The sequence below is a fragment of the Ursus arctos genome, chromosome X, assembly GCF_023065955.2.
Source record: "Ursus arctos isolate Adak ecotype North America chromosome X, UrsArc2.0, whole genome shotgun sequence".
Taxonomy (NCBI): domain Eukaryota; kingdom Metazoa; phylum Chordata; class Mammalia; order Carnivora; family Ursidae; genus Ursus; species Ursus arctos.
Window position 1 is genome coordinate 10,241,100 of NC_079873.1, and position 25,146 is coordinate 10,266,245.

General features: G+C 49.0%; 1 protein-coding gene across 7 annotated transcripts in view; it reads right to left on the bottom strand.

The window, feature by feature from the left end:
- The window catches only part of GPM6B (glycoprotein M6B), a 160,222-nt gene that overhangs the window by 20,712 nt on the left and 114,364 nt on the right, over positions 1–25,146 (bottom strand). Inside the window, exons 1-2 of one of the 7 annotated variants that reach the window (XM_044391904.3) lie at positions 24,368–24,744; positions 15,867–15,986 (exon numbers count right to left, since the gene is read on the bottom strand). The exons of 3 other annotated variants lie outside the window; for them this stretch is intronic. In XM_044391904.3, the coding sequence (XP_044247839.1) occupies positions 15,867–15,986; positions 24,368–24,428 (181 nt within the window). In that variant the 5' untranslated portion in view covers positions 24,429–24,744. Of the gene's footprint in view, positions 1–15,866; positions 15,987–24,367; positions 24,745–25,146 lie in introns of those variants that run through there. 3 more of the 7 variants (XM_026478122.4, XM_048213217.2, XM_026478126.4) reach the window with 3 other exon arrangements.

A 25,146-nucleotide genomic window follows, 5' to 3' on the forward strand; every position in this document is an offset into this window, starting at 1 on the left:
CGAACCGTGCTGGGAAGCGGTGGCGCTCAGAGCGTGGTCCCAGGCCCGGGAGCACCTCTGCATGTACTCAAGATGCCTCCCCGCCCGGCGCAACCGAATCGGAAAGCCTGGGACGGACCCAGTCATGTGTGTCGCACAAGCCTCGGGGGGGCGTCTCGCGTGGGAGCACCACGACCAGAATCACAGCAGCTCTTTGCTGTGCCAGCTCCACCTGCTCCCTTGCATTAGCAGCCAAACTCCAGCACGATCAAAACCGAACTTCACAAAACGATTCCTGGCTTGCGGCCAAGACGGAATAACGGGGACCTGATTTATTCTCCTGCCGGAAACAACCGAAAAACTGGACAAAATATAGGAAACGATGGTCTTGAAGATATTAGACATCAGGCCATGAAGAACCGTCCATGGCTTCTGAGTCAGTTATTAAAACGAACGCTCAACAGAACCAAAGACTCCACCTTCGATGACCCAAAACGCACTGCGCGGCAGCAGTGAGCACGGGTCCATGTGAAGGCCCCGCTTGGCGCTCACTCAGACGAGACACTTCCCCACAACCCCGCTCCCATCATCATCTCCGTTACTGGGGTGTCTTGAAGGCCTGGTCTCATTGAAGCTGTCGGTTAAGTGGATGACAGCGTTGGGAGGGAGGGAGCAGCTGTCCATTCTTTTATTCTACTTCATTCCATTAGTGCATGTTCAGTGCCCACCAAGTGTCTCCGAGGTCCCAAGCACTGTGCTGGGTGCTGACGACTCCGTGGCGGGCTAAGGCACGATCCACGTTCTAATGGAGTTTAGTCTATGGGTGGGTGGGGGGGGGAAGGGACATCAACCAAATGGTTTACTTCCAAAGTGCTAGCAGAGCAAACAATGGCTGTTTATGGAGGCTTGGGGTGGGGTGCAGGGATGGCTTCCGGAACTTACATATGAAGGATGGATTTGAATTCGTTTGGTAAAGGGAGAGAAAGATGGGTGAGGGAGGGTTTTCCAAGAAGCGGGAAGAGCACGAACCCAAGTTCTGGGGTGGAAAGGAGCAGGGCGCTTTCCCAGGCATGAGAGAAGCCAGAACACAGAGCGGCGTGAGGGCAGGGCAAGGAAGGCACGAGGGGGTCTACTGGAGCTGGACCACTGAGGGCTTCGAGGCTGCATTAAGGATTCTGGACTTTATCCTCAGAACCAAGTGACCCCACGGAGCCTTTTTATCCCCAGGGAACAGACTGGGGTCGTAAAAGGTCAGTCTGGCTGCTGTGACAGGAACAGAGTGGATGTGGAGGGGACTGGGAGCCCAGTGTAATAATTCAGGTGAGAGATGACAGGAGCACGCACCGGGCAAAGGCAGAGGGAGTAGAAGAAACGGATGGGTCTGAGAGAGGTCGAAGATGTCGAATTCACACAGCTTGGTATGGATCTGCTGGCGACGGATTGGTGAGTACCGAGGAAGACTCTTAGATGTCCGGCATGTGTACCCGGATGGGTGTTGGGATGACCCTTGAGCTAGGGTTGACCAGAAGAGAGCTAGGCTTGGAGAACAAAGACGATGAGTTCAGTTTTAGACATGTTGAGTCTGAGGAGATCGGATGTCATCTCAAGGGAAGCTTTCCGGTGGGCAACTGGCTTCCTAGGTCTGTAGCTCTGAGGAGCTGAAGCTGGACGCTGTCAGCTGCTGTTGGATGGCAACGAGAACTTTCAGAGGCCAAGAAAACATATGAGTGGACCATTGCTCAGTTGAAAGTGATTTAGACCCTTGGCTTCACAAGGCACGGTCCCTGGATGAGCAACAGCAGCTCCATCCGGGAGCTGGGGAGAAATGCAGACTCCCGGGCCCCGCCCCGGATCAGCTGAATCGAAGTCGGCATTTTCACAAGCCCCTAGGTGATGTGCGCGCCAGAGAGTTTGAGAAGCCCATTTCTAGTCAACAGTCCCATCTCCCATCTTCCTGGTCCTGGGGGGGGGGGTGAACCCTGACTCCATCTGAAGGGCCTGCTTTTGTGCTAAACCCGTATTTGGGGTTTCTCCCTAAGAGGCAGCCCACTGGGCTTGGCCGGAACATTCTAGCCACTTGCCAATCAAATGCATGGCAAGTTCCAGGGTCTGCAGTGAAGAAAAACAAAATGTTCCGAGTTGTTCAGCTGTCTTGAAAGGAGTGCAACTGGAGTGCTTTCTCTGAGCCAAGCGAGTACCGCTCAGCTCAGAAGTGTGGCCGGGAGGCGCTGGCGGCACACCGGAGCAGGGCCTGAGAAAGCCCACCTCATGGTCCCCTCCCCCGCGCCGCGAAGGGTGCCTGGACCAAAGGGCTGGATCTGGGACTGGGGCTGTCCCCAGTATGAGGAGTCGCAGGCAGGGCTGATGTTTGCCAATGTGGAGGTGGTGCCAAGGGTCTGCCGAGCAGCCCACGGGTAAACGTCGGTGCTAAGGGCGATCAGTGCTTTTCTTGGACACTCCTATAAATCCACAGTCTAAGTTTTCCCAGGCGTCAAACCAGCAATGACACGGGGTAACATGAAGCTGAAAAGGCAAAGAAAGCATTTTTTGATGACTGGGATCTACTCACGTAAACAGAGGGGGGAAATCAACGCTAGAGTTTCTAGTACATTTTACTAGTAATTGTCAGTACCGCTCACCAAACCCCAAAACCTCTGTGAGGTTGATAATATCTTAAGCCTTCATTTAGCCGGTCTCTGGCTAAAGAGATTTTTAGATTTTGATTCACACAAACTCCAGTGTGCATTAGCCTAAGGCAGTTTAAGTAGAAACCACATAGTAGGGAGAAAAAATACGCATCAGTGCCTCTAACTCTCAATGGCCATTTTGTCTCCAGCATCTCTAGAACCTTTTGTGCAGAACAACAGAATAAAACACGTTTTGTCCTCAAGCTTGCGGATGGCCGTTGCCATGGCTGAGTTCATAACAGCCCAGTGATTTTTCCGAGTTGTCTGTGATCCGGGCTGCAGAAGAATGCTGGCTCAGGAGGGGTGGTGGCAGGAACAAGGGCTCGGATTCTTCCCCAGGGAAAGAGTGAGTGAGAGGGGAGAGAGGGAAAGGGAGACAGAGAGAGAGAGAGAAACACACATTCTCTGGCTCGCTCTCATACACACACACACACACACACACACACACACGCACCCCCATGCCCTCTAAACAAGGCCTTCCTTGCTACTTGACTGATTTCCAGTGAGCCAAAAAGTTAAGAAGGTAAAAAATAACCAAGGCTTGCAACTTCGAAACCACAGGCACCAGGAAAAGAAAGGCAGACAGAATCCTACTCAAAAGAAACAAAAGTGAACGTCAGCCTCAGCTGACCGAGGCCTCCCAGATTCGGAAGGACACTGCGCAGCGGTTCTCCCCAGGGGGTGACTGTGCCCCCCAGGGGACATTCAGCAGTGTCTGGAGATATTTTCGGTTGTTACGTCGGGAGAGGGTGCTGCCAGCTCGCATGAGCAGAGGCCAGGGCCGCCGCTCAACAGCCTACAGCGCGCAGGACAGCCGCACAATTACCCGGAGTCCCAAGGCGGAGAAACCGCAGAGCGTAAGCAAACACGGATACGTTGTTTACATCAGTGGTTTTCAAACGGGCCGCTTCTGCCCTCCCGGGGCCTGATGGCAGCGCGTGAAGACACTTTTAGTCATTACAACCGCGAGTAGGCTACTGACGTGTTGCAGGTAGAAACCAGGGACGGCGCGGGACCCCTGCCCGCGAACCGCACCGCCCTCCCACGGCGCGCATGCGCGCCTCACGCAAGGGCGGCCAGGGCGCAAAACGTCAAGAGTGCCACCTGCGAGAACCCCCGCCCTAGGGTGACAAGGGCAGTTCCGGTCTGTGTCAAATTCTACAATTAAAAACAAACCAACCAACCTTAAACTTCACTTTGTTTTAAAAACACTATAGCACAGAAGATCTCAAATTCGGCCGCACATCACAGTTATCTGAAGAGCGTATTCAAGATTCAAGCCCTGCCGCCCAGACTCCACCACAGACCCAGTAAATCAGAATTTCTGGGGCTGGGACTCGGGGATGAGAGCTTTCGCCTTTTTTTAAGGACAAAAGACAATGAGCGTCCAAGTTGGAGAGCAAGCGTGGCAGAGAAGGGGCAGCAAACTGTGGCCCGAGGGCCACGCTCCGCTCTTCCTGTGGCCTGTGAACTCACACACTCTTTTACATTTCTAAAGGAGTTTTTAATGTCAAAGAATAATATTCTTTCATATTATCTCATTCTTTCACGATACGAGTCTATGAGATTCAATCCCCCGTGTCCATAAATAAAGTTTGATTGGAACACAGCCACGCTCACTAGTGTATGTACTGCGTGTGGCTATTTTCAAGCTGCAAAGGCAGAGCTGAGTAGTTGCCAGCGAAATTTGCCGTCTGGCCCCTTACAGGAAAAGTTTGCAGAGCCCTGTTAAGCAGCAGTGCCTCTCGAACTTTACTGTGCCTAGAAATTCCCTGGGGATCTCATTAAAATGCAGATTCTGTTTAGGCAGGTCTGGGGAGAGAACAGGCTTCTGCATTTCTCACCCACCCCCAGGGCATTCTATTCTGCCCGCCCCCCAAGGGCAGAAAAGGGAAACTGAGGTGGGGGGGGCAGAGCCATGGCCTGGGCAGTCCTGGGAGACCAGAGACATTTTCAGGAGGTCTGCGAGGTTAAAACTCTTTTTTATAAATAGCACTAAAATAGTACTACTTTTTTCAAAGATTCATTGCTTTTATTTTTTAGAGAGAGAGAAAGAGACAGCGGAAGGGAGGAGAGGGGCAGAGAGAGAGGGAGAGGGAGAGAGAGAATCCCAAGCAGACTCTGTGCTGAGCACAGAGCCTGACACGGGGATTGATCTCACAACCCTGAGATTGCGACCTGAGCTGAAATGAAAAGTCAGATGCGTAACCGACGGAGGCCCCCGGGTGCCCCTAAGATGTTACTGTGTTCACCGCGCTGACATTCGCATAGCACACCCGGCGACAGCAGTGCATTCTCCACCACACCCTCACAGAAAAGCGAACTAGAAAATAAAAGGTGGGCGGGCACCTGGGTGGCTCGGTCGTTGAGCTTCCAGCTTGATTTCAGGTCACGATCTCAGAATTGTGAGTTCGAGCCCCACGTCAGTACCATGCTCAGTGGGGAGTCTGCTTGAGATTCTCTCTTCCTCTACCCCTCCCCCCGCTCACACTCTCTCTCTAAATAAATCTTTAAAAAATTTTTAAAAATAGTTTTACTTAAAAAGGTCCTTGACACAGTAAAGGAAATTATTAATTTTCTCATATCTCAACCCCCCCGAGTATACACCTTTCGAATAGTGTGTGTGATAAAACTGGAGGCATAAAGCACATCCGCTGCACCTTCAAGTGAGATGGCGGTCCTGACGGAAAGTTCTAGCGTGACTGAGTTGCGAGCTGAACTCGCACCTTTTTTTGTTTTGGAACATCATGTTTTTTCTTGAATTAGTGACAGACGGACTATAGTTAGTAAGACTTGGGTGTCTGGCAGAAATTTTCTCAGAAATGATCGAAGTGAGCTAGAAACCCATTGATGGTAGTGGTTACCCATTGATTCTGGAAAACTTGTACCTGCCACAGAAGAGAGTGCCAGCTTCCCAATACTCGAAAGACTTCTGGATGAAATTGGTGGCGATATTAACAAACGGGGCTTTTTTGGGTTTAATGAAATGTGTCAGTATTTGGAAGATCTGCGCGACTCAGAGAACCAGTATTTTCCACATGACCAATATGTAAGGTTGCAAAATCGTTCTTGCCTACGGAGCCAATCAAAGTGCAATTGAGAGCGACAGATGGGAATGGAACAGAGTCCAAAAAAGGTCACAGATATGGCTTCAGATTCCACCTTACAAACAATCTTTAGGAAGCCACCACTTGTTGAATTTGGGTGTATTATCAAGGAGTTGTTCCGCAAATATATGGAAAGGCCATTAAACCATTCCTCCGTTCTCCCGCTACATATCTGCAAGAGGCCAAGATTTCATCCCGCACGTCAACCACAACTAGTTACCCAAGATGCCTGTGGATGAATGGAGAGGCAGGTAAGAGAACCCAGCTGTCTGACAGTAAGTCAGGTATCCAGGACATTTGCAAAAACCTAGAACAGTACTATTCTTCTCATTGAAGTTTTGTCTGCTTGTTTGTTTTGAAAAGTAGTTATCTTTCCTGAACACAATGTTAACATGTAATGGATTCGTTATTGTTATTTTAAATAAATAAGTTCATTATTTAATAACAAATTTGTTCTAATTTCTAATACAGAAAATACTTACAGATATAACCCACTTCAGCAAAAGCTTTTTGGAGTCTTCAGTTATTTTTAAGAGTGTGAGGGGGACCTAATACCCGAAAGCCTGGGAACCGCTGGTACGAGGCGTTAAAAAGGTATCATGAAGTCAATGATAAAGCGCTTCATGAGAAATCACTTGAATGCCAGTCTGCTTCCTCCTTCTCTCTCGACCTCTTCAGAGTCACTGACCCTAACGTTCAATGGTATAACGCTAAGAATGCTGAAACTATTTTTAATGACGCAAAGGGAATGGCTTTTCAACAGATCCTTTTAAATTCTTGTCCTAAAATCTATTAAATAAGAAATGTTCATATTTGTGGCATGTTGTGAAAATCTTAAAATAGATTAGCCTCTAACATTTGTAATATGGCATGAGCCGTACAAGATAATTATTATCAAAGTAATGCTATATTCACAAAATAAGAATAAACGAGTTCAAGAAACAGACACCTGTTGGTGTCTTCCTTTGCCTTTGGTGGGAACTGGCTCTGCTTTTCCTGAAGATTACTGTGTGGGCCCTTTGCCTCATCACGCGGGGGAGTGGCGAGTCGGGGAGGCTGACGGAGAGCAGGGGAAGCTAGCTCTAAGTTCAGACGACAGATTTTAGAAGCATGGAGAACTGCAGGGTATTCAGGAAACTTGAGAACTCTGTGCACTAGCAAGCTTTAGCGGCACTCGACTTCCTCGACCATCTGGCCGACGGCATCTGTACCCTCCTGGTGAATCGCAGCTGGGAGGCGCCATGCCGGGGGGGCCACCCGGGGCCCCACTTGGGAGTGGGCTGAGGGACATAAACACACAAGAAATCATTTAAGTACAAGAGAGAAGGGACTTGACTCAGGGACATGGAGAGTGAGGTAGGGACAGATCTCCCTACCCCGGCAGTTAGGACAGATGGATAAGCGTGTAGGGGCGGAGAGCAGGCCCAACAGGATGCGGGGCGTATGGGGAGAGTTCAGGAGGTGGCCGAGTCTATGGAGACACCAGGGCAGCGTCAGGGGAGAAGCCGGGAAGGCAGCTGGGGCCCTCCCCCCGCCCAGCCCAAAAGCTTGTGTGCTTCCCTTGGCAGGCAGGGGAGCCAGAGGCAGGTTCGTGAGCAGGCAAGTGAACAGGGCCTGAGGGGTGCTTGTAAGACATCCATCCGGCCCTGCTGTGTAGGCGGGACTGGAGTGGGTGCAAGCATAACAGGCCTTTCAGAGTTTTAGTCAAAGGGCACAGGGCGTGTTCCACAGAGGCAGGAAGGATGAAAATCAGACAAGGGTTGGAGCCATTAAGCAACTGTTAATAAGAAAACCGCAGGCCCAAAATGGCGTCACTTAGGCCAAGTCCCCAGACCAGGGGCTTAACACCTACTCTATCTGCTATTTCGACCTCTCCCAGAAATGCAGTCATAACCAGTCAGTCAGGAATTTTTTCAATCAGCCAGTGCCAAAGAGTCTGCCACAGGGATCTTCTCCATCCCCTGAAGAAAGATGAGGTCGTCCGCATGATAAGACCCCTTGCTTTTCCCCCTAAGGGAAGAAGGGCCTTGCCTGGAACAATCCTTTCCTTCTGCTAAAAATTTCTTGCCCCACTCTCCTATGAAAACCTTCCATTTTGAACAAATATTCAGAGCCCCCTCTACTTGCTAAATGGGATGCCGATGGATTCATCAATCATCTAACAAAACCAATTGGATCTTTACGATTTACTCAGTTGGATTTTTATTATTTAACAGAGTCAATGTCACACCACATTTTATACGAATGGCTCGGTGAGAAACGGTGAAGGAATTTATGTGAACAAATCGTCAGAAGGGCCATTCCAGAAAATGCAAACCAATCCAGGGAGACAGAAAGCACATCAGTGGTTGCTTGGAGAGGGCAGGTGAGAGGGAGGGCTTACGAAGGAACCCCGGGGCCCTTGTGGATTGATGGCCAGGTCACCCTCCGGCTTGTGCTGCTGGTTTCACAGGCACATTCCTATGTCAAACTTATCAAATAAGGCCACTTTAAATATATGCGCCTCAGGCATGTCAAGTATACCTTCAAAAAAAAAAAAAAAAAAAGACCCGTGTCTTAAGTTTGATGTTCACAAAAGACACCAGTAATTTTAAGAGGTTGTAAATCTCTCTGGGGAACAAAAGACTGGCAGCAAAAGGCAGGAGCCACCCCCCAGCTGGGTGGGGTGGGCTTGGGGGACATACCCTGTGGCTGCAGAACCCACAGGCTCCTCTACCCGGTAACAGGAAAGTGAAGGGGCAATTGTCATGAAGGGGAGAAGAGCACACTCTGGGGGACGAAGGACACGCTTCCACTCCAAAACACATATGCGGCTTGTGGCAGGCGGCCCTGTGCCTTCTCACGTTCACACCCTTGTGGGATTCCCTCTCCCTGAGCGTGGCCTGGACCTAATGACCTGCTTCCCTGATGAGGTTTCCAAGGACCATGATTTCTGTCTTGCCGGCACTTTCTCTCTCATCCGCTCACTTGCTCCGAGCAAGCCAGCTGCCAAGTCCTGAGGGAGCTATGGGAAAGCACACGTGGCAAAGCATCAAGAGAAGTCTTGGGCCAACAGTCTGTATGGGACCGAGTCCTGCCAACAAGCGCAGCAGTGAGCTGGGAAGTGGATTCTTCCACGGTTGGGCCTTTCGATGAGACTGCAGCCTCAGCTGACACTTTCATGGCGGCCTCGTTGGAGACCCCGGGACCGCTAAGCCAAGCCCAGACTCCTGAGCTACAGGAACTGAGATAACGTATGTTGTTTTTAGCTGCTAAATTCAAGGTAATTTGGCACACGACAGTAGATAAGGAATATGCAGCCACAGCTCTACGACAGGACCCTTTCACGTTTTTTTTTAATACAGAAAGACGCAAGGACAAGGATAAGAACATCAGGAGGCGTTGGCGTCAAATTCAGCAGTGCAGTGTGCTAGGGATGTGCTGATTTGGTTTGGGGCATACTGATGGCCAATATGCATACAAGCTGCCTTTGAATTTCAAGTCGACGTTGTTCTTCAGAAAGTTGTTTTGAACTGAAATGACACTCTGCCAAAGATGGCCTAACGAGGACCTATTTCCCTAACCACGGTTATGAGAGCGCATCTGAATTGTCTGGGGGAACTTATTAAAACATACCAAATTCCTGTGACCCATCCCAAGATTAAGGAGTGCACTTGTCCTGATGAGTACTGGGTGATTAAAATAAAAACTTAAAAAAAAAATGACCCAGGGAGCCTGGATGGTGCATGCAGTTGGGAAGACAGCTCTTGGCTACGGCTCCGGTCGTGATCTCAGGGTCATGAGATCGAGCCCTGCTCAGCTCCATGCTCAGCACTGAGTCTACTTAACACTCCCTCTCTCTCCCCTCTGCCCTTCTTCCCCACACATGCTCTCGCTCTGTCTTTCTCTCACTCTCAAATAAAGCTTTAAAAAAAAATGACCCCCAATATTACACTTAATAAAATAGAAACGGTCTTTCCAGTTCACAGAACAGAAACCTTGCGGAAGTATACCAGATGGCACAGCTGATGAAAGGACACCCTGACAGCATTTCACAGGACTTGGTTTATCACGGTGACAGTGAGAGCACGACCTGAAAGAGACTGGAGGGGCTGAGCTTCCAGAAAGAGCCGAAGTACTCTCTGAAGAAGGACGGGGCTTTAGCCTAAAGCCTGTGAACAGTGGGTCCCCTTGGGTAGCAAGGATTCTGGAGCCTGAAGCGAAGAAGGGGAGGGATCTTGGATGATGATCCCAGGAAAGTGAGTGACTAGCAAAGTCTTTGGGTGTTGCCTTCCGTAAGTAGATTAAATTTTGGACGTGGGCTAAGAATGCGAATACTTCAAGTCAAGGGTTGGCAGGCTTTTCTTCCCCTGTAAAGGGCCGGATAGCAAATATTTCTGGCTTTGCAGGGAATGTGGTTGCAACCACTCAATTCTCTTGTTGTGGCAGGAAAGCGGCCACGGACGATCTGTACGTGAATGGGCGGGGCGGGTTTTTGATAAAATTTTATTTACAAAAAATGCGGTGGGTGGCATCACCAGCTTGGGCTAAGTCAAGTCCTCCCGGGAATGTCCATAACCTCCGCTTAGTACCACTGGGAAAGAGCACACGAATGTCAACAGAGTCGTTTCAGGAGCATAGAAAGGCTCATGTTGATCCCATTACTTTCCCCAGCCTCACTTTTCACCACTAGAGTTATTCCTCGGGGGAAAGCACTGTCCACAGAAGTTTCCAGATAAAATGCAAGCCCCATCCCACCTAACTGACTCTCTGAGATGCAGAGATTTCTGTTTAGCACAAAAGCCATTTTATATAAGCTTCTGACAGACATGGAAACCCATGGGGTGTGTGGCTTATCTGTGAGTGAACAGGAGGGATGCCCGAAAGGACGCAGCCGGGGGAGGTGGGCAGACTCGAGCCTCCTACCCCGCGGTATCTCAGTTAGCTCTTAAGGGTGGCAGAGGGTCTCGAAACACAATTCATTTTAATTAACTCCAACAGAAACACAGCACACAAGGGGTGCCATAAAGGAAGTGAAGACCAGATGTCACTATTTCTAAAAGATGAGAATCGCTGCTTTGGATAATCCAAGTTGGTGTCCCTAAAACCAGATGTTGTGTCTGATAGAAAGCTCCAGATCTTCAATACTGATCAATGTGCTTTTCATCTGTGCTTTCTCTGTTTGCCGACCCTGGGCTGAGACGATCAGCCACGAGACCAAAAGGCAAAGGGAGTTCTGGACGCGGCAGCTACTGTTATGTAATCAAGCGCTAATCACATACTCACAAGATAGCTGATAAAAAAATGAACATTCATAAACAAGAAATTATGTCTATTTGGCTGACATAATAATAGGCTTTGGTAAATGAGCGATAAAATCGTGAACTGCTGTCTACGGCACATGTTCCGTGAAGACTGCAGGTGATTCGAAAATGAAATGATTGATCCATGGCGGAAAACCAACTGCAAAGAACTCTAAACCAGCCACCGCCGCCGCCGCCGCCAAAAATCCTCAGACACGTTACTGCGCGAACCTGGGCTGTGACCCGCTTGCGCCGTGGCCACCGTGAACCCTGGTTGAAGCCGCACCATGTGCAGTTACGGCAGCCGTCGGCCGGCGAGCTTGCCCGGCCCAGGCTGTGCGAGGGAAGAAGGTCTCTGCAACCAGACTCTCGAGAGCAGGGAGGCCCGGCCATCAGCGTCCACACAGCACGACCACGCCACCGGCTACAGGTGACACCCGACCACAGACGGAGCCTCAGCGACGTACACGAAAAGATAAGGGGCCCTCCCAGCCGACCTAGAAATACAGTTCTAGCATGTGCAGGAAAGACCTCGAACTTAGTGGCCTTCCAAGCCTGGGTTAGGAAAGAGCGAGCCTACAGAATAACCACCCAGTAGCAGGGGCCAGAGGGGTACAGGCTGGAGGTGTGAGGGGGCTCGCCTTCCTGGGTCACACCAGGGCAACCACCCAGAACCCGGCCGTGGCCTGATCACAGCAGTGGACACACGGGCTTCCTGCTCGACTCTCACCTCAACCCACACACAGGCACGCCCCACACCATCCAGGGTGGTCCATGCGTGAGAGGGTGCACTCTTTGGATTTCTGGAAGGATCTACGGCCATCTCAAACCAAGAATCAGAAAAATTTGCGTTTGGGAGATGGGCAGAGAGGGGACTGGTGATTGGCAGAGGGGATGATCTTGCGGCCGCTTGGCTATCAGACTGAACGCTGAACCCCGGATGGACCGGTGCATGAAGGGTCATCCTTGGTCCATGTGCTTAGAGCCCAGATTAAATAACAGCAACCAGCAAGTCACTGGATTATATTAAAGAACACGACGAGGGACATCCGAGAGTTTCTCCCAAGCCCGCACTAACGTCCTCCTCACCCTCTCTTTGCCAAGAGGACACAACGCTTTCCCGCTTCCCCTCCCCCACTCTCCTTCAGCAAGATTTTAAACACAGGAACGAGGGGAGGTTCAGGCGGGCGGAGAGAGAATCCAAGGTCACTGTCCTTCAGACTAACCAGGACTCAGAGCCTCAGTGACTGGCGACTCTTGCAGAGGCCTCTCCACAGACAGACGGGGAAGAGTGAATCCCTGAAGCAATCCTCAGCCTTTTCCAAAGAAAAAGAGATTTCTAGATCTCCGGAGGATAAAAACCACTTCTTCAATTCCTTTCCAGTTGTCCCTTCTTACTCTTGGGCCTTCCTCTAAGTTAGTGCTTCTCAACTTCAACCTGAACTGGAACCATCTGGAAATCTTGTTGAAATGCAAACCGTGAGTCAGCAGATTTGGGTTGGGGCCTGAGACTCTGCATTTGTCACAAGCTTCCAGGTGAGGCCAAGTCGGCGGGGCCACAGATCACACTCGGAGCAGAGGATCTGGCCGCTCTTAGGCTACGCTCGGAAGCTGCGCCCCACAACGGCCCTACGTTCAGCACCACATTCGGACAAAGGCAGCTGCGGCACGAACGCCACCATCTCGGGCCCGGCCCCCGGGCAGCGCAGCGCGGGGTCGTCCACGCGGCCCCCAGCCTCGGATTCCCTGCAGGCCTCGACACGATGTGCACATTACCTGGCCAAAGCGGTTACAGAATGAAAACGGAAGAAAAAAAGAAACCTATGGCAAAGGTTTAACTCTCCGAGTCCTAAAACTGTAATTCTCCTGGGAAGTTACACCAAAAACGAGGGACGTGAAAGGATGAAGGTGTGCAAAGCAGAGTGGAACCGCCTTGACTCTTCCAGTGGGGAAGAAGCAAGTTGGGGGAGCAGGGGGGAGGGGGTCACTGCGTTCACCGCCGCATAGGTGGGAGAGGCATTTTCCTTCGGCAAAGATCTGCTCAGCCTCTCTGGAAACCTCCACGCCCCTCCCCCCCGGAAAGAAACTGAGAACTCTGGGGGGAGAGGGGGGAACACACCAGAGCCATATGGAATTCTCTATTTTTTCCCCTCACACCATCTGCTTTGGGATCTAAGTACAGAATGGCAACTGCGTTGATTTAAGAGCCAACAAAATCTCCAAGCAACTGGGAAGGCGCTCACATGGCTGGGCTGGTCCCCTCGCGGGGGCCGCGCTGTGTAAGGGCCGTGCGGCTGGCTCGGCCACACACTGTCCCCAGCGCGCGCGCCCCAGAGGCGTGTGTGTTCCGATGACTGTAGTCAATACGCACAGAAAGGTCGAACTTTGTGCGCGTAAAGGCCACTGCAGGATCTGGGAAGGTGATTCTAGAAAGCAGGTTTAATGCTTTTGTTTTCTCCCCCTCAACCAGAACCCGCTTGTTCAGGGAATTCTCACGTGAAGTATCACCGGCAGTGGGATACCCTCGGAGTTCGGCCTGTCTCCCCCCACCATCCCAGGATTCCACAAACTCTGAAAGCATGGGATTTGGGGTTTTTGTCTAGCTCGGTTGGGAACAACACCGGTTCCGAGCTGAGCTTACTTGGTGCCCAAACCTGAGCCGAACGCACAAGAGGCTGTTCACGGGCTCCGTTTCCCAGGCCTGGGCTCTCCACGGAGATGGAGGCAGCGGATTTGGGGGGCGCCCAGGCCTAGTGGGCGCTATTGGGAGGCACACGGGGTGTGTGTCCCACCTTACTTTTCAAAAACCCAAACTCTTCTGAATTCTGAAACAAATTAGGCCCCAAAAGTTTCGGGGGGTGGGAAATAAAGCCTCTGTTTTTCTTCTCAGCTGTCACCGCTCCTTAGAAGGCCCGCGTTCCGGGGTCCACCTGCGGGGTCAGGAGCACATAAGCTTCGCGGCGAGGCTCTCGAAGCACGTGCCCAACAGCTAGCAGCCGACAGGCTTTGCCCCTGAGAAGGCCCTGCGCTCTACTCTCCCCCACACAGTCCAGGAGAGACGCTTCGGGTTATTCTCCATCTCCAGCCAGCCTGGTGTCCTCCAATACACTTTTTAAGACAAACATCATTCTCTTTTAGCAGTTTCTGGTAACTTGGAGGCCTTCCTGTCCTGGTACCAAATACCTCCCTCCTCCCCGTTCCCCCGTGAACTGCGCACATCTAATCATGCTGGGGGGGGGGTGAGTTTTTAAAAACAGCATGAGATACAGTTTACCTATAACATTCACCTGTGTGAAGCGTACGGTTCGATGGCTCTGCGTGAATTTACAGAGTTATGTAACCACAATGTCACCACAATGTCACCTTAAAACCTTCCCATCACTCCACTGCCCACTCTCCCTGTCCTCCAGCCTCTGACACACAGAAATCCGTGTTCTGTCTCCGTGCATTTGCTAATTCTGGAAATGTAATATAAATGGAATCAGACAATAGCTGATTCTTATCTCTGGCTTCTTTTACTCAGCATAATGTTGCTGGGATTCATGCGTGCTGGAATATACCACGTCTAACAGCAATTTCTCAATCAAGATTCCAGAACCCTCTCCATTCCTTGAACGATCTATGAGAACAAATGTCTATGTCACTTCTTGCTCACTTTCTCTAACTGGCACTGCGCACACACGCGTGCACACGTGCGCGCAAACACACACGCAGCTGGTGCCTGATAGCCATATGTCAAAAGAAGAAATGGGTAATTCAGGATGTAGAAACCCGAAATTGGATTTCATGTTAATTAACCGGAAGCCACAATCTGGGTTTTACGAGAAAAAGTTTTCTTAAATTAATGATAGGTGTTAGACTGTGTAACTCAATGCGTGTCCTACACTGTACCCCAGGGTTGCTCTTTCTCGAGTTGTAGATTCCACACGATCATTTCTGACTGATTCCTGAAAAAGCTGGCAATGCAACTATGTGGGAGGAGTATCGCTAAGTAATCACGAGAAACCGTAGCAATACTTGAAGCCTGTTGTGTTTATCTGACCCACCACCTTCCCCTTCTATCCACATTCTAAATAACGTGAAGTCATCTGAGTTTTAGCTGACCGAGCCGGGTCATAAGATATATGTAGACTTTGGGAATGGGGAGGGTGGGCGTTCTCCCCGCTTCTGGGCCCCCACATCTCACTCCAACCTAGCACCTAGCAGTTCTGAGACCAGTGTTCCTTGTGAGCAAGGAAACTGGAAACCAGATCCAACGGACCTACCTGATGGGATCGAGTACACAGTTATCCGATCCTCATGTCATGGGCTTGGATTTTTCCTTCTCAAAGACAAAGATGTTCAGACAGAGCGCTGCAAAGCAGTGGGCTGGGAAGCCATTGGGGGCCACTCCCGGTCCTCTTGGAGCCAAGGCACCTTGAGCGCCCCAGACCCGTTCTTGGTGCCGTGGAGGAGGACACACGTGACACCCACCACCACCCCCTGTTATTGGTTCAGACATTGGAAATTTCGCAGTTAACCCAAAGCTTTATGTCATTGCACACTGCTCCCTTTGAGAAGAAGAGGTGAGGGCAAGGAAAGGGGAAGGAGGGAGAAGAAAGAGGCCAAAGATGGGGTGGAATGGAGAGGAGGAGAGAAAAACAAAAGATGATTAAAAAAAATCGTCAAGGGCCAATTCCACCCACGCCCCTGTGAACAAATTAATGCATCAAACAAAACATAAAATAGCACCACACTAAAAGAGCCATTACAGATAATATTAAAGATAACAGTTGACTTGCTATTAGAATTCAGCCCGAGGCTGTATTTACCTGGACTGCTCAAGGGGCTAGCCCTGTCCCCCAGGGTTGGCACGGGATGGTACTGGTGGTTCTTTGAGCCTGGGTACATCCAGTGGTACCTGCCAATTTCCATTTCAGCTCTGCTGTTCACTGCCAATTTCAGGTGGCAAAGAGTCAGTGTCTCTATCTCCAGCAAAGATTCTATATCAGCATTTATTCTTTTACCATATAGTTAAAGGAAACGAGGAGTTTAAAAAACGCACGACTGAAATGCAACCTTTCCGTACCAGCTGATCACCGAGGCAGGAGGAATCGAGAACGCTGGAGTCTCCTCCGTTCTTGACGTCGACAGAACTCATCCAAATCGCCTTTTCCTTCCTTATGGTCACCATGAAGTCCCCCCACCCCGCCCCTTAGAATGCTCACTTTGGGCAGACACTATTTACAGTGGAAATCTGGCTTCTCCCAAGACTGCTGTTCTTTCTGGTTATTTCCCTTTCAAACCAACGGAGCGCAGTAGTCACCGCAGCCACACAAGCAAGAGGGACTACAGGCTCCCCCTCCATGATGGTACCCAGCTCCAGCCTTGAAAACCTGGCCAGCGACCCCCTGGCCTGCTGAATCTTGGATAAAACTCCTGTCCTCCCAATGACATCTGCAATATTCTTTGTCAGCTCATTTTAAGCTCAGTACTTCAGAGAATTAGAACGTTCTGGATTAAGTCCTGTTCTAATTACCTCCTAGGGTTTTATAGAGAAAGGGCTCCTGGTCTTGGGCTCCAACCACTGCTTCCTCACACACATGGTAATGAGTGGCCTCTTGGGGACTCTGGTCCCTATCTGCTAATAGGACTCTCTTTCTCACATCCTAAGGGACTGGAGGGAAAGATACGCATCTACCAATGTGCCTGACTCAGAGAACGCTCCTGGTAACAGTGCGGTCACAATCTTAAAATCCCTAAGAGCTCAAAAGGTCACCTGTGGCCAACTTATGTCTCGGAATCACACAAAACCTCACAAGGGATTAGGCCCTGTGGGGGGTCACAAATATTTAAGGACAAAAAGTGATTCTTGGGGTGCCTGGGTGGTTCAGATGGTTAAGCATCTGCCTTCGGCTCAGGTCATGATCTCCGGGTCCCGGGATCAAGCCCCTGGCTCAGCGGGGAGTCTGCTTCTCCCTCTCCCTCTGCCTCTCCCCCTGCTCATGCTCTTTCTGTATCTCTCTGTCTCAAATGAATAAATAAAATCTGTGAAAAAAAAAAGTGGTTCTGACGTTGATGTGAGAGCAGTGATTCCATCAGATCAGGTTAGAATGCTCCACGTGGGCCCTGGGACCGCTGAGGGGGAGGCCTGAGCCAGCAGCCACGCTGCGGGGCCGTAGAGCGAACGCCTGACCCGGGGCGTGTGGAAGCTTACAAAGCCTTTAGGGAACCCCATCGGCACCATGCACGGTCTCTGAAAACTCCTGAGCTTCTCTCCCACGGGCGAGTGGAGACTTTTCTAGGTGGTGTTTCAGAGAGAGCCTTTATGGCTTCGAGGGAAAGCAAAACCATCTCGTGTAAGACATGTAAAGACGTTTAAAGATGTTTAAAAGGGGGCGGGGGGAAGATGCCAGGGCAAGATCAGACCCGCGCAAGGACGCTACTCGCTGCTGCTTTGTCGTCAGTAGTGAGAGCGCAGCTCGCGTTTCTGGAGCGCTCGCGATGTGCTAGTCGCCACGCAGAACACGCTGCACCTGTTACCTCAGTAATCCAAGGTCATGATGTCTGCCACGCCCATCCTACCAAATCGGTGCGATGAGCCTTCTGTCTTTCCAGATGGAGAGAGCAAGGGCAAGGAGATGCCGGGATCATGCAGCCAGGGGAGGAGGAGCCGGGGTACGCGCCTGGGCCGTGTGACTGCAGAGGGCACGCCTCTGAACCCGCCAGACCCTCCCGGCGCGCCTGCGCGCCTGCTGCAAGTTTCTACCCTTCTGCTGAGCCCGACAGGGGTTTTTCTGAGGTCAGTGTGGAGGTGAGCCGCGCTTCTGTGCCGCCTCAAGAGAGGTCTCAGGTCCCGAGCTCCTGCTGTTATTTCGGGGTTCTGGAAAGGACTTAACTCTCAACTTTCCCTGGGTTTAGATTTTTGCTTCTCTGCTCAGGAGATGCACTCTCAGATGTGGGCTGTGCTATGGGTCTGAGAGCAAAGACACCCAGTGGGGCTGGTGGAAAGAACCAGAAGCAGGTTAAGTGGCTGTGAGCCCACACCAACCTCAGGCAAGAGCACTGCAAGGAGCGCGAGCGCTTTTGGTCTAGAAAAGTTTCATCGTCCTCTAAAACACATTCCTCTCTCCATGCCCAACGCACAGCAGCTGCCCAATAAATGTCTGCTAGAAGAATATGAGGTTGAAAGCACGGCAGCACCCTGGGACCCTGCGGACCAAGAAACCGACCTCCAGGTCCCCCACCACACTGACCTCACCCAAGCCAGGCCATGCAATTCCCTGCATCTCTGCACAGGATATGTCCATTCTCTGTTCTCATCTCCTCATGCATGGGGATGTCTCCAGACAGTCAGGCAATCAGGCACAGGCTACTAGGCAAGGACAATAAAAAACCATGGACTGCCCAAAGCTTATGTGTTTTCTGACAAAAACATGGCGGCCATGCCAGACATGCTTAGTTCAGCGTAAAAATACTCCTATTCCAGCAGATGTGGAGATGGGGTCAGCAAGTGGATGGCTGTTTTCCAATACTTCTGGGAAGGCCTTTTTACAACAGTAAATCTTTAGACATGAAAGAAAAGAAAATCATGTCTATTCTCGATTTTGGAGCCAAATCTTGGAGGCATTAAATATAAAACTAATTCTAAAAATTTCAAAGAGCACAGTATACATTGTATTTAAAAGGACAGGGTCCCAACATTTAGGAGGGAGTCACCAGATTGCAAGGAGAAGCCTCAGCTTGAATGGTCTATTAAAACACTGTCGATGCTGGGCAACTGGCAAGAAATGGGAAAATGTACACACACAGCCAGGAAGGCCCTGGCTTAGGCTCTACGAGGGAAGACTGCAAACGTTCCCCTGAGGGAGCGGGAGCCAGGGACGGGCAGGAGACCACCCTATATTCTGGAAGATGCACGAAAGTCTGTGACATCTGAGCTGCTATGTAGAGCTGGGGCTGAGGGGAACGGTGGTGGCTGATGGGGACGGTCACAACCGCGGGCGGTCACCACCAAAGGTGGGTATGAAACGAACAATGGGGAATTGAGGAAAGGAAAACAAAACAATGCCTTGTACCTTTCCCCCCCTTTTCTCCCCCATTTACTTAGATAGTATGATGTATTTCTGTGACCGGGCTGAGTAACTCAGTCAGGGGCAGACTGGTACATTTTCTGGCATCTACGAAATCATCACCAGAGCCAACTAAGTGACAAAGACTGAGCTTCCTTAGAAAGACCATACGCCCTAGGCAAGGTCTTTAGAAGCTGGATCTATCGTCCTTCATTTTTAGGTATTATTTAAGATATTAAAGGAAAGCTCTACCAGCACCACGATCAATAGCAGAGGTCAGCAAACGGCCCCGTTTTTGTCAAAAACGTTTCATCGGCACTTGGCCACACGTATCAGTTGATATACTATCCGTGGCTGTTTCATGCTACAACCGTAGATGTGAGTAGTTACAACAGAGACTGTGTGGCCTACAAAGCCTAAAATATTTACTCTCTGGCCCTTCGTGGGTGAAGCGTGCTGACCTTGGCCACCGAACGTGGCTGGTTAAGGCTTGAGTACGGGAGGAAGTCAACACAACTGAGCAGATCAGCCTCCAAAAGAGAAAGTTTATTTTCTCTTTTTACACGTGTCTGGAAGAGACAGGTCCCTGGGCCGGATGAGGAGGAAAGTTCTCCCCTCTGGCACTGTCGTCCTGCTATTTAATCTGCCACCGAGTTGGCAAAATTAAGGTTCAAACCAAGATCCTGCTCTACATAATGGTGCCTAAGACGAGTGAAGCGCCCCTGTACGCCTGTGACGTGTGCTGGGAGGCTAGAGGACGGGTGATGTGTCAAAGGAGAGTATTATTAAATGAACGAATGAATGAATAACCAGGTGCATTTGTGCAGCTGAGACTGGAGCCTCCCTTTCTTACAAGTGAGTGTGTGTCGCCTTGTTCCTCCATCCCACAGCCATCCCTATTCCTGGCCGGCCATCCCACAGGGCTGTACATTCGGTCCCAAGGAGAAAAAGGCAAGAGCGTGTCTCTGGAACAATCCAATTCAAATCACCGAGCCCCAGTGAGGGGAAATTTACTTTGTGGGGACACTCACTGGCTATTTCACACGTTCTCGGGTACATCGAGGCTCCCAAGTCACGTCATTAAGATGATTTACTCTAAATCAACTTGTAGTTTGAAGTCACAGAAAAACGCCATTTGTAAAGTGACAATCTGATCTTGAGGTTTCCACCCAATTTCAAGGAAGGCAAGTCTAAATTTCCAGAAATGGGTCAGAATTCTTTGTCTAATGAAATAGCAAGGCCAAGTCTTGAAAAATGTGCTAAAGGAAACATTATAAAAGCAGGAGATGTGCCAGATGGCTCATTGAGATCTTCTCCACCCTTAAATTTTCTAAAATAAAATAAAATAAAATAAGGTAAAAGCAAGCTGTATCATACCTACCACATACGTCCAGCACCATCTGGCCCACCATGCGTTTCTCTACAGCCTATCCCCAGACACCCTCTCTTCAAATGTCCTCCCTGGCAGACTCTTAGAGGGAAAAACTGCATCTAAAACTTTCTCCATACCATATTCACGTAACCAAGTTAGAAATTGTCAATAAAAATCTCAAAATCAAATCATTTCTACATCACCAGGAAGAGCATAACATGTTAAATGTGTCCCTCAGGGGTTTTAGCTCACAGGCCACAAATTCTAGAAGACTTTTCTTCCTAAAAAAATAAGACGGGGCCCAAAGTGCACGCATTTGAATTAAAACAAACAAAACCAAACCTAAACACACAAGACATTACATGTGATCAAAAAAACTTAAATGCATGTGTTAATTTTTTACCCAAGTCAACGATCTGAATTCATTTCTTATGTTGCTTATGTCCTAGAATTTATTTCCAATCACACATTGTTTCCAATTCACTACATTTTTCTTCCTATGTGGTTTGATGCCTGGAACTCTCCAAATTATTTCAGCAGTAATTCCAGGCACTTAACTAGCTCGACTATAATTGTTTCAGTAGATTCCAATTTCCTACATGTAATAAAAACAATTTGCATCACAGATTTTTTTTCATACAATACAGCAATTGATTCAATTGTTTTTCTACCCCTTGACGGAGCACTCCCCGTACTTCCAGACGCACTGGTTTTCACAAATGAATTGCCATCAAGTAATACTCCACGGAAATAAATAGAAGCCTAGCTCTCCATCTCTTTATTAGTGAGGCCCATGGTCTAGTTCCTTTGATTCAGTCTCATTCCTTCCTTCCATTTACTCCATTTCAGTGCGTCTGTTTACTCAATCCTTACACTTTGATTCAATTTAGTGCTTCCAATGTAAAAACCGTTATTTGTAATAACCTGGCATTTCTTACATCATCTGAGAAGACCAGCTTGCTTTCCTTAAAAATTTCTGCATATCTACTGAATATTTCTGGGGAATTCTGACCACATAGTGGTGTTCTGTAGCAAAAGCCATGAGGCAGTTTCGAACACACATACATATATTTTTTAGGATTTGGATTATTTTTGTTTAAAATAGGAGCAAAGCCCTCCTGAAGCAATAGCTCTGTTGTCCTGCTGAAGGAAGTGAGACCACCTAAAAAAGTTGAGGTCAATTTATAAAGCTAAGTTTAATTTCTATTCTTAATAATAATCCAAATAATTCTGCAATGTAGTAATTACCCACAGCTAGAATTCCCATTGGACAATAATACCCCAAATTAAGAGGCAGGTATAGCCCCTAGCACCAACTACTAAAAACAAATGGGAAAGGAGGAACAGAGGGGAAAAAAATAGATGTGCATGAAAAACTCTGTGGGAAGTGACAAAATGTATAGGATTTAATTTCAGGAATTAAATCCCTTGCTGTGAAAAGGCTTAAAAGAAAAGCACACACACAAAAAAGATCCACCAGCTCCAGAATTATATAATGCATACCCCAATTATGTGAAAATTTTAAATGTACATTTCAAGGAAATCAACATTTATCTTATAAATTTCCAATGAAATGGGAAGGAATACTGGAGTGACAAGCAGGCAGAAACATTAGTGCCTGTCACTTCATGCCTCTGTGTGTGTGTGTGTGTGTGTGTGCGTGCGCGCACGGCACGCGTGTGTGCCTAGAATGACAATGGACGAGCAAACTGGGAAATGACAATGATGATACTTGTGTGGGTTTTGACTTGGGTGAAGCTGCCATGTGAACTTATTCGTCTAAATGAAGATTAGCAGATAAGCCATCCTCCAAATGGGCACTGGTGGCGGGTCCCATAGGGACCACAACCCCGGTGGCGGCAGCCGACACACGCCCTGGCCGTGCTTACTCACGCCTGAACTCTACATGTGACAATAGCTTGTGTTCACCTGGCATTTTTGAATTACCTCACAGCTGGTGTTTATCAATTTTGGCAAATTTTGCGGTTCCTCCAGAAATCACCTCTTGCTTCTCATTTTGTCTCTAAAACCAGAGCTAATGAACGAGGTTTCACCTACAGACGGTCAATAGATGTAGTACAGCCTGTGGGTTCGGTGTTAAGTAGTCTTTAATTGATGTAGAATGATAGCAGCCCATAAGACTAAACGAGGACGAGACACACAGTCGTGCAGTGATGATTTGGTATTGGTTTTATGCCCCTCGCTTGCTTTAGGAGAGGGAAAAAAAATAAAGGTATGTTTTTGCAGAGACCAAGACGGTTTTATGAATGGTTTATCAATGGTTAATTTGGTTTATTAATATGGCAAATACCACATTAATAAAAAAGTGGGCACTACGTGAAATCATCTATTTTAGGAAAACGCTGCTGTGAACTGTGAGAGGCGCCCTCCCAACAGCGCTATTACATGATTACTCCCCGCAAACTTCATCTCTAATCACCGCGGAAATCAATCAATACTTTTATCTCTGTTTCTCAGCTTCATAAATACTCACCGGAGCTTCTCTTATTGCTATTCGTTCATTCATATAAATTAAAAATATGTACATACAAGAAAAGGCAAGCTTTCTGTTTCGTTGTGGCGGGTGGAGGTAGGTTTCATGCAGGGATTGAATTCAACTGCCAATTTTAAAATAAAAATACTTAATGCCACCGAAACATACACTTCAAAATGGCTAAAATGGTAAATTTCGTGTTATGCAGATTTTATCAGACTTTGAAATTTAATTAATTGAAGAAATGAAATCGTGCTGCTTATTAAATTCCGTATAAAAACAAGCGGCTTGTAGCCCAGCCTGCCGGTAGGCTCGAATACAGGAAATTGCCATGTCTGTAGGTGTAAAATGGTTGACAATTTCAGACAGTTCAACCAACATCTTCGTAAGTAAAACAGAGTTGTGCTCCCACCCTGGAAAATCACTATTGTTTAGTGACTTGTCAGTCGATCCCAGGGCCGTGGGAAATAACCTTGGCATGAAGGCTGGTGACACTAGAGCCACTGCAGGTGTAGAGGATGTCCCTGTGCCTCTAGGACAGTCTGTAACTTCGGGCGAGGGAGACAGGTGAGCGGCGTCTCTCCTGCATGGTAATTTCACAGTGGCTGAACGGATTCTATGTGCTAGGGCACTTGGGATCCGTTTTTATCTAGGAAGAGACAGATGAATTTCGGCTTCTATTTTCTTTCTGCAAAACATGCATTTCTCTAAAAAGGCCATTCCCTATGTCCACATTGTAATAAGACTCCCCTTTAGGGACAGGACCTTTACCAATTTTCCTCCTCCAAATCTCCAAGTCATAAACGGCAGGGGACCCTCCACCCCGCTCCATCAGCACCAGGTGACAGAGCTGACATCCCCGCTCTGAAGCTCCCACTGTAAATGGTTATTACAAGTCACAGTCAGGGCCTGATACATGGAAAGAACTATCAAATTCAATAAGAAAACTAGAAAACATCCCAAATCACTGCGGCATTAGCGGAACCAAAGCAATAGTTTGCGGCCCCTCCAGTTCCTCCCCAGCATCAGCAGAAAATAACGCATTCCATGCCCCTGGGGTATAACATGCAGAACGGGAGACCTAAGTTACGACTCATTATATTAATGAAAAAAAAAAAAAAAAGACCGTTTCCCCAATTCGGCTACCCAAGGTGACCAACTGCAGACATCCTGAGAAATCCCACATTCGGTAGGAAGATTTGGAACAGGAATGGGCTGAAGAAAGGCTGCTCTATTAATTTAACATCAGCCTACAGGCAAAAACCACCCTGAAAGCAAGACCCTGCCAGAGGGATTGTTTCAGAGCTATTTTACAAGAGACACAAAACCAGGCTACCCCTTTGAAAGCACCCCCAGTGAAAGCTTGAAACAGGCTATTGTCAGAGGGCTGGGTACCTTTTCTCTCTTGGCTTTGTTCAGTATTTTCCTCGGCTGCAGTTTCCATGGCTGGCTTCATACCATCCACCAAAAATGCTTTTCCCCGCTCCCCCAACACACACTTTTCCCCTCCTCTTCCTTTTCCTTTGGACTCTCCTCCGTCTCTTATTTACACCGCGTGATTGAGAGGTTCTGTTCTTCACTACAGTAGATTACAGCCCCTTCCAAGATGCAAAAGGCTCGTCAGCGTCAGTTTCCCTCTGCCTACTGGTCCAAAAAGACAGCTGCCAAGGAGCCGGCGGCCACACGTCAGCGAGGATCCCAGTTAGAACACAGCCATCCTGCGCCCCGTCCCACTGCGGCTCCCGGGGGACAGCCGCGCCCCCGCCCGCTGCCCGGCCGCTCGCTCGCCCGCGCCGCTCGCTCCCGGCCAAATGCACCCACTGAATGCTAATCAGCTCTCCCAGGGAAGAACAGACTTGTGACATCAGAGGACGGGATGTGGAGGAGAAGGGAGAGAGAGCCCCCTCCCACCACGTGACTCAGCTGGTCGGGATGTCTGTTCTCTCTGCAGAATGCTGGGCTTCCACCCCTGCAAACTCCTTCCTTCCCCGGCGGACCGTTTTATGGGGCTTCACGGTCTGACTGAAGTTCATTTACCCGACCCTGGCAGAAGAGAGTCAGAGGACCAGCCCGCGGTCTCTGTTTTATTCGCTTTCTTTAGGATTTGTCTCTCACGCTAGCTGAAACCTACATATATAATTATATATTAGATATGCATCATAAGATATATATTA